An 8848-nucleotide genomic window follows, 5' to 3' on the forward strand; every position below is an offset into this window, starting at 1 on the left:
GAAGGAGAAGAAGATGAAGAAGAAGAAGAAAAAGAATAAGAAGAATAACAACTAGAAAAGCACTCTGAGAGCGCAGACCTCCGCCAAGTATGCAGCTCATTTCCACCACTGATCTTGTTCTTCCATAGAGATATCAGTGATTTCCACCCATAGGTACTTATAGCGGAGGTAAAAATAGTGATAAGACTAACTATGAATGTTCAAATTGTATTCTGGTTGACTTTACCTCAAACAACACTTAAAATGAATGATGCACGCCTTGCTATTAAGGGCCGAGAAAAGTTTGCAAGTCTTACACTACCGCAGTCACTCAGATAAAATGTGCTGGAGCGATTGGCAACATTTATGTGATGCACAGATGAATGTTGGTGATGGAGCCGTTTTAAAATGTTTTTTTTTTTCATTCAGTTGCTTCCTGGTGTACAGTGTTTAGACTCTACCATCAAACTTAGTTTATATCTGTAAACTGTACAATCATAGCATATATAGCTGGCATGTAGGCTTGTAGACATGGCAAGCTGGGTTCTCATTTCATTATTCACATCATACATGTAGTAAGTGTTTCAAGGAATAACAAGGAGTGGGTTACACTGTATCTGCTGAAACTAAAAGTGTTTATACAGATAGACTGTAATGCTTTGTTTTGTTAAACTGCACTTTTTCCTCTTCTTTTTTGCTGGCAATCTGCCCAACTGTCTGGGAACAAAACACATTTGTGTGAAAAAAAAAAAACCACTGCAGAGACATGAAAGAAGAGTGGCAACTACATGTACACCAGAGCAGTTTACCCTCTGACCTTTGACCCATCTCATCAAACAAGAAGGTGTGATAAAAGACACGCCATCACAAAACCTGCGTACTAAGACCCTGAACTGGCCCGCTGACTAAAAACACAATCAACAATGCATTTCTGAACTAGAAAAGATTTCATTTGTTTAACGCCACCTCGATCATCAGAACATCCGAAAACACGGAGCCGTATCCGTCTTTTCAGAAAGGGAAACTAAATTCACACTTATTAATTATCTATGATGTTTTCCAACCTGTTCCATAACCTTCAAGATATTTATGAGATACCAGGGGTACTATGATTTAAATGGCATCTCCTTCAGTCTTATTTACAATATATACATGAAGGATCTGGTAATCTCCTCTACTGACATGGATGTTGCTGGGAAGTCAGTTCAGGCGAGTCTTGACAAAGGCAGAGGACCAAATGAGTTAAAAGGGCATTTTTTTTTTTTTTTTTAAATCTAAAACACATGTATTTTGGAAGAGGTTCATATGGCGGGTAAATCTCTAGGTGTAGGCGTAAGCTCACAAGGGTACAATCAAATTCTTATCGTGAACTTAACAAATGTGCTTCCAATATAGAACATGTAGGTTGTGCCAAAATGAAAATAATCTTTTAAACCAGCAGTTATCATCTATTTGAATTGAAGATATACTTAAGAAACTAATTGCTGATGACATGCTTTCTATAATAATAAAGATCTATAACTCTATACAATTCTACAGCTACCATGTTTACCAAATGAGAATGCAACAATCCTTTCTAACAACATCAGTGTAAATCATTCCATGAATGATAAAGAAGAGCATCATATATCTACCAATCCTACAATCCCAGAAATGGGAATGAGTGGGAGAAAATATTGCACATCTAGGAATTCCTATTCGTCTCCTACACTATGGTATTATTAAGTGTTCACATACATAGAAGAATTGAGGGTCAGAAGAAGTTTATTTTCCTGACAAAATAGGAATATATAGATCAATAAACAAGAGTAATTGGTATAGTAGGCCCTATGGGTCATGTGAATGAGCAAAATGAACCAATACCAACCTTGTGAAGGAGAATTAGCTCCATCTTGTTCGCCCCCATGCCAGCCTTCTCCAGCTCCGCCCTCGCCTCTTCTGGACTCTTCCCCAGCATCAGGGCCTCGGTCTGGGCCAGGAAGTTGGCCAGGAGAATCTGCAGAGAACGACATCATAATAGGTTGATAAAATTATGTGCAAAAGTGATGACTTGAGAGATTGTGTTTGTGTTAAGGTGTGGAATAATTGCTGTGTAACTGTACAGTGTTACATTTTTTGTTATTGTTTTTGTTTCATGTGTGTGTGTGTGTTTGTGTGAGTGTTCACAAATGTTTGAATGGGTGTGTGAGCGGAGTGTATGGGTTTATCTTTACGTGTGTATGATGTGTATGTGTCGGTGTGTCGATATGCATGTGCATACTGACAATCATAATTATCAATTCATAATTTTTTTTTAAACAATTGCCTTCCTACTTGCATTTTGATATGAAGGTACGTAATTATCATGTTTACGCTAGAATTGTTTTCATTATTGTTAAACATTACATATCTACATACATTTTTTTTTCATAATTGTTAAAACATTGCGTATCTACACACACATTTTTTTTCATAATTGTTCTACATCAATCAATCAATCAGTCAATCAATCAATCAATCAGCAGAAGAAGGAGCAGCATGAAGGATTTAACTTTGACGGAAATGCCATCAAGTCCTGGAGACTACATTGCTGTGGTTTGGTGCTGCATACTAGTATTTTAATTGTTATATTCAGTATTCATCACATGTTCCATACTGTTCTTGCTGTTTTTGAAATTAAATGGAACAATGTCATTGGCATTTTGCTCGAGAAAAAAAGGATGCAAATTAACATTTCACATACAAAAAAACCCAACTTATATTTTTTCAGGTTAGATTAGATTGTAATTGTGTTAATGAGCTTCATCTTATAAAGAATATCAAATTTATCAACCTTACCACTATATGAATTTAGGTTGTGTGTTATGTGTGAAACAAAAGAGGATAAGATTACGGAATTCAGACATCTTCTGCCTACTGTAAAAGTAGAAATTTTCGTGCACTTCGCGCAACCAGACGCTAGCGCAAAAAGAAAAAGCACGCAAATGATTTTGCATGCCATATGTTCCAGTAGTTAATGTCTTGATTCTGTGGAATTAAAAACACACGAAATCCATCTTACCTGGCCGAACGCAAAAAATTACTCACACAAAAATATCCACTTTTACAGAACTTCCGTATCAAAATATGGGGTTACGGCTTTCTCTTAAACAGAAGTGGAGATAGAAGATTAGCAGAAAGTGTGATGACAGGAAAGGGAAAAAGCCAGGTAGGGTCGTAGTGTTTCATATGGCAGACTGACAAATCCTCTTTCAAAAGGGCATCTATCAAGTCCTTCAACTTGAAATGAAAACTTCGCCCCTCTACTTAACTCCACATGCGAAGGTTGCACATGCCACAACTCTCACTGCAGGCACAAAGTTGTGGATTCACAACCATGGAGTTATAAGGACTTGCTCCATCAGACTCTTACTTGAACATGCATTTTGAGAATGGTTGCAAAATGGAGCTCATTTTCTCTTTACCTCATAGTGCAGCCCTTCCTGGATGGGATTATGGGTCTTGACAGGGGCGATGAAGTCGGCCGGAATCAGACCGGCACCTGGGAAGGGGGAAAAGATTGCAGAGAAGTCAGCAACTTCTTCCCCACTTGTATACAGCAATTGCCTTTGGCTTACATCAAATAATAAAAAGCTTGTTGCAGTTAGAGATTCAGACGCACATAATCTATGTATTAATATCATGAGTTGCTATGCATTCACAATGAAAAAAAAAAAAATCAAGTTATTTTTACACACAGTCCTCTCAAGAATCTTGTATAATTGAGAAGTGACTATGCTTAGCACATGCTAAGTGCATACACATCTACAAAGCGCTTTCACTTAAATTTAGCATCTGTTACAGTCAACCTTTATAAACAGCTCATGATTACCTGTACTTGAGCAGCCTCTCCCATGTACTTACTGCTATATTTTGATGAGTTATGATGCATTCATACTTGAGGGCAAATCATGATGTTCAGAACAATCCAGGAATTCTGAGTAATGTGGATTTCCTTATCCATCAAATCCAAGAACTACGTTTCTGTATTTTGGCTGTATCATTTTATTAGTGTTTCATATTAGGCATAGCACAATTTTTTCTTTTGCTTGAGCCCTCTCTTGTCCATATATAATCATATGTTTCTGTTCCAGAAATTCAATAGTCTCTAAATTGATATATATGTTTCTTAGACTGGCAACATATTTTAGAAGTATTCACTATTCAAATTTCCTTTCAAAATAGGCAAAAACATGCACACTTATTTCTGATTCTGTGCAGTTTCAATGAATTTGGACAGTTCCAAGAATTCTTTCACCAATATGAAATATGCATTGAAATTCAGCAGGGCTAATTTCATGGTAACAATTTGATGATTTCAGCATCAAAATGATCTCAAGACTTGATCTGTTATAGAAAGGAGTAAGGTTGTACCCTGGTGTATGAGTTTTTAGAAGGCATGATGGCCGTAGTACCAGGCTCCCCCCACCCCCCCCCCCCCCCCAGACGATGGGGCCCGTTTTGTAGTCAACTCGGCGGCCCAGCTGTGTGACATACTTGCAACTGGATTCCATGTCTTCCTGCTGGAAGTAGGCTGCAAAGCGTGTTGGCATACAGTGTAAGAAGAATGGAGAAAAATGAATGAGACCAAGATGGTGAAAAGAGGTCAGTTGTAGTCTGTCTGTAGACAAACAGTAAAACACAAAGTGTACATTCTACTAGACCAAATGTCTTTCTTAAAGACTAATGGGAGATTTAATTGGGGAAATTATATGAAAAAGGCCAAGTAAGAGTAGAGGGAAATTTCTCCTGAAACATATTATCAATATGATTTATTACACTATATTTGCGTCATTAAGAAATCACGGGTAAAAACTGATTTATTCACTTCAGCAATTTTTGCCCCGGAACAGCTGTCTTTTTCAAGCCATTAATCAATATGTCACACAAGGAATCAAACCCTATACAAGTACAGCAGTACACTGATGCCATCATTCATAAAGCACATAGTCATACTAATTAGTATCACACATTACCTAGACACATGCACGTTATGTGAACTTTTTTGCTTGTTAGCTCATGAAACCCGAAAGTGGCCCCCCTCCCCCCCCCCCCCCCCCCCACTTTTGAAAGCGCTCCACCGGCCCTGAAGTGATTGTGGGAAATGCAGTGAAACTGGCCTAAAACAGAAGTTTCACAGCCTCCTACTACCTAGGCATCTGTGACGTCTTTGTCAACATAGCGTAGTGTTGGCGAGTATGGGGTTCTAACATGAGTTGATACATGAAAGCAAGTAAAAGTCTAGAAAGATTTTGTAATTTTATTTTTTGTTCCATGTAAGATAGATTAAAAAAGTAAGAATATACAAAAATTATAACAAACAATGTCCACATGCTTCACTTCATCTGTTAGTGTTTAGGAAGACACATAGGGTGTTATTCTGAAAATCTTTTAAGTTTCTTCCTAAGTCAGAAACTTAGGGAGTGCCTAGGGAGGACAGAACTGGTATTCTAAAATTTCTTCCCAGGAACTTCCTAATGCAAATTAGTCCATCTTTATCCCCGCCCACATCCTTTCTTAAGCCATTACAAAATGCTGTATACATCAAAACCAACTAATGACAATCATATATTATTATGATGTAGGGTTTTACAAAAATAAATACATGTGTGTGCAGCATGTCCCCTTTCTCATGCCCATTTCGCACATCAAAGTACAATCATGTACATGTTGCGTGCAATGAATGACAAGTGCCTATCACTGTGTTTTGCAGCTTACTATATCTTAACAACGTACTTAGGACAGGGGTAGGGTTTTCCTACATATCTTCCTAAAATTCTTTCTTAGTGCATTCTAGGAAACCAACTTCTTCCCAAGTCAGAAATTGGCATATCTCATCCTCAGTAGCATATCTTCCTTATAGTTTCTTCCTAAGTTTAGGAAAAAAGTTAGGAAGACACTTAGGAAGAAAGTTAGGAAGATTTTTCAGAATACCACCAAGGAAAAAATCCTGACTTAGGTCCTAAGTCAAAGTATATAGGATTTCAGAATACCACTCCATAGTCCAAGCACCTCGCTGAAATATGCCTGTAGACAGATCATGGAGAATTCACGCTTTGAACCACTGCCTGCAGTTGCCGCTCTGAAAATTAGAAACTACTACTACCGCTCCAGTGTAACGGTTGTACATGAACAACACGAGAGAGATTTTTGCAGCAAACTGCAGCTGCAAACCGCTCCAGTTAGTATGAACGGTGCGCTCACGTTGCACGACTCACGTCACTCCATCCATTGCAATGACACTCAATCACTGGTACTACGGTCTGGAGTTTCTAAGTGTTGTGGCCTTTTTTACTTTGCAGCTTGTGATATAAGCACAGTTAATGAGTGAACTATACACAGCCCATGCCGTCGCTGTAACGCGACAGGGCTGTTACCAGGATGGTGCACAACAACAAAGCGAACATGCCGAGGTCGATCGCGTTGAGTTTTGATACTTGACATCATTTTTGTCTCCTCAAACTCACTAGAGATAATCTCCATTAATTAGACTTCATGTCTAGTCCATGTTATCAATACTCATAACCCATAATATTATATTGGCATTTAATTTACAGTAATACAAATTGTAAAGTTGTATAGAATCTATTGACGGAAAATGACGATTGTCTATAGTATAGATCTATGCAGCGTGCGATCATGTGCACTCCCGCAGCATATTATAATCTTCATTTTTGTTTTTCGGTAAGTTGTAAATTGTGTACGTCAATATCAATAACATAGTCATAGACATGAAGTCCAAGTTTGAGGTGACAAAAAAGATGTTAATTAACGTAGGCCTAAGTAAATTTATAAAAACTCAACGCAATCAGCATGTTCGCTTTGTGTTCGCTTACCAGCACGCAGCAGTGCAGTGCACCATGCACCATCCAGGTTAACCGCAGCAGCGACCCCATACGGACAAATACGTAGGGTTGGACCTACTACTAATCGACCGCCTAATGTTTATTTGCTTGATAAGAATATTTAACACTGAAATTCACGTAAAAAACTTGACCTACGTGATTGAGAAAATCCAGCTCTATTGTTGTTCCCTTTTCGATTTGAAGTTTCAGTGCAAAAATATCGCCGAGGAACTTGCGTGGCCTCGTTTCAGCTCCCCGCGGTAAATCGCGTTTTTAGGATCGACCGCTGATTTTGCATTGACAATGCACGTAAACCGAGTTGTATTGAACACCGTGTTGTACGAAGCTTTTTAGAAGCCTTTTAGAAACTTCCATAGACATTACATGGTGCTGTCATTACGATTCGGTGAAAATATTCATTCGAAATTTTGTCCTTGATTAAAACCATTAATGAACAGTGAATTATCGCGTTTTCCCACACCATCCTAATCTACATTCAAAGCCAATCCATTTTTATGTGCTTTGCGCGCAGAGAAGTGCGTACTAAGTGTTCAGTGCGCGAATTATACGCGGTCGGTTTCAATAAGGGTGGTCGATATGTAGTAGGGCTACCATACCATGTTACAGCGCCCCGCGACGGGGTTACATCCAGGTACGTCCAGCACTGTCACGTTTTTACAGCGACTGGGCAGTATATAGTTAAAGCACAGTCTGCCTGCACTGCACGGGATACTCACTCATATGATGGATCTATGTGTTATATACAACCAAGGGCAAGGCACCTAGCGTTAGAGTTCTATACTAGTTACGTTCACATAGATCGAGAATTCGGGAATTTAACAGCATGGATTACAGTATGTGGGACTGAGTGGCGACTGATTCGCTTTAGCCTAACGTTAAAAGTTTATAAATTTATACCTGCCTTTGGAATCCAGAGGGAGCAGAGGACGTCGAGTGGAGGGTTACCCCCTGGTTCATTTCACTCTTTCAAATAAATTCCTTATCCATTTACGCTTATTTCATAGACGAAACTCCGAGCGGTGTAGGATTTATAATTATTTCTCGGCCTGTTATGCTTGACGACCTTTTTTAGCTGAGCGAGGGCGCCACCACGGAACGATAGAAAGCAATAGAAAGTGTGTACATTAATGTACTCAGAATTACGGAACTTTCAACCAATCAACACCACGAGCGGCCAGCTAGCCAGACGGGTGCCGAGCAGTGGTGCCGAGTGGTACAGGTATTCGCCAGTATCTCGGGAACAAGCACTCAAGATATACATTCACGCACGCATTCTCATTCCGTAATCACCCTATGAATGCATTGTGTCTTAATAATTTCTGCCCTGTACGAGTCCAGTTAAATGTCAATGTGTGTTGGGGTGTTTCACGAAGAATTTAAGTTGTATCTTAAATTTTCATGGTAGGCGGTGTGTAACTTCAATTAACGTTATAACTTTCATTAGGAATTAAAATTTCGGAGACTTTTCTTTTTTTAATACAGGCATAAATTAACAAAATAACATAAGGTCCAAAGGTGTTTTTTTCTGCCAATTTATTTGATAACAATTTGAAATGGATTTTGAGAATATTAGATAAAACTGAGAAGAGAAACCAGCAGCATACAATAATTTAGGTCGATCTTAACTTTTCATTTTGACTTCAATAAACAATATTCTTCGTGTAACAACCCCCTCCCCCCCCCCCCCACCACCATCTTGACTACTAGGACAACAAAGTTTTTCATTGCCACGATGATTAATACTGGTTGATGAGTTATGTTTACTGGAAATGTCTAGCAGAGAAGATAAGTAGCCAAACTATTGTCTGTTAGAAAATATTAGGAGCATTCACAAAAATCAATTGTCTTTTCATGCTTATTGTTTCATGTCTAGTAGTAGTATTCTAATCTATTTTCATATTGTAGCATGCATCCTCACTGTGTAAAATTTACACAATTTGGGTTGTGTATCGACCTTACACAATAGTGTTGTAGTTCATATAGTA

The 8848-nt window shown here is 38.5% G+C and overlaps 1 protein-coding gene across 1 annotated transcript; it reads right to left on the reverse strand.

Moving 5' to 3' along the window:
• Window positions 1-1179: 1179 nt before the first annotated feature.
• Window positions 1180-7921, reverse strand: LOC140232914 (glucose-6-phosphate isomerase-like). The gene is made up of 5 exons (XM_072313026.1): window positions 7761-7921; window positions 4495-4531; window positions 3423-3499; window positions 1847-1975; window positions 1180-1194 (listed from the first exon to the last, which is right to left on the reverse strand). Exons 1-5 carry the CDS (start codon window positions 7818-7820, stop codon window positions 1180-1182), a joined length of 318 nt encoding a protein of 105 aa, XP_072169127.1. The 5' UTR covers window positions 7821-7921.
• Window positions 7922-8848: the final 927 nt, after the last annotated feature.

The sequence above is a fragment of the Diadema setosum genome, chromosome 9 (genome assembly GCF_964275005.1).
Source record: "Diadema setosum chromosome 9, eeDiaSeto1, whole genome shotgun sequence".
Classification (NCBI taxonomy): Eukaryota; Metazoa; Echinodermata; class Echinoidea; order Diadematoida; family Diadematidae; genus Diadema; species Diadema setosum.

Bases quoted from the DNA above. Each gene is read 5' to 3' on its own strand.
- LOC140232914 (XM_072313026.1), bottom strand. From the start codon at position 7,820: ATGAACCAGGGGGTAACCCTCCACTCGACGTCCTCTGCTCCCTCTGGA. The intron at 4,532-7,760 runs GTATAAATTTAT...CACGCTTTGCAG, and splicing joins CCTCTGGATTCCAAAGGCAG to CCTACTTCCAGCAGGAAGAC. The intron at 1,976-3,422 runs GTAAAGAGAAAA...CGTTCTCTGCAG, and splicing joins AGGAAGGGCTGCACTATGAG to ATTCTCCTGGCCAACTTCCT.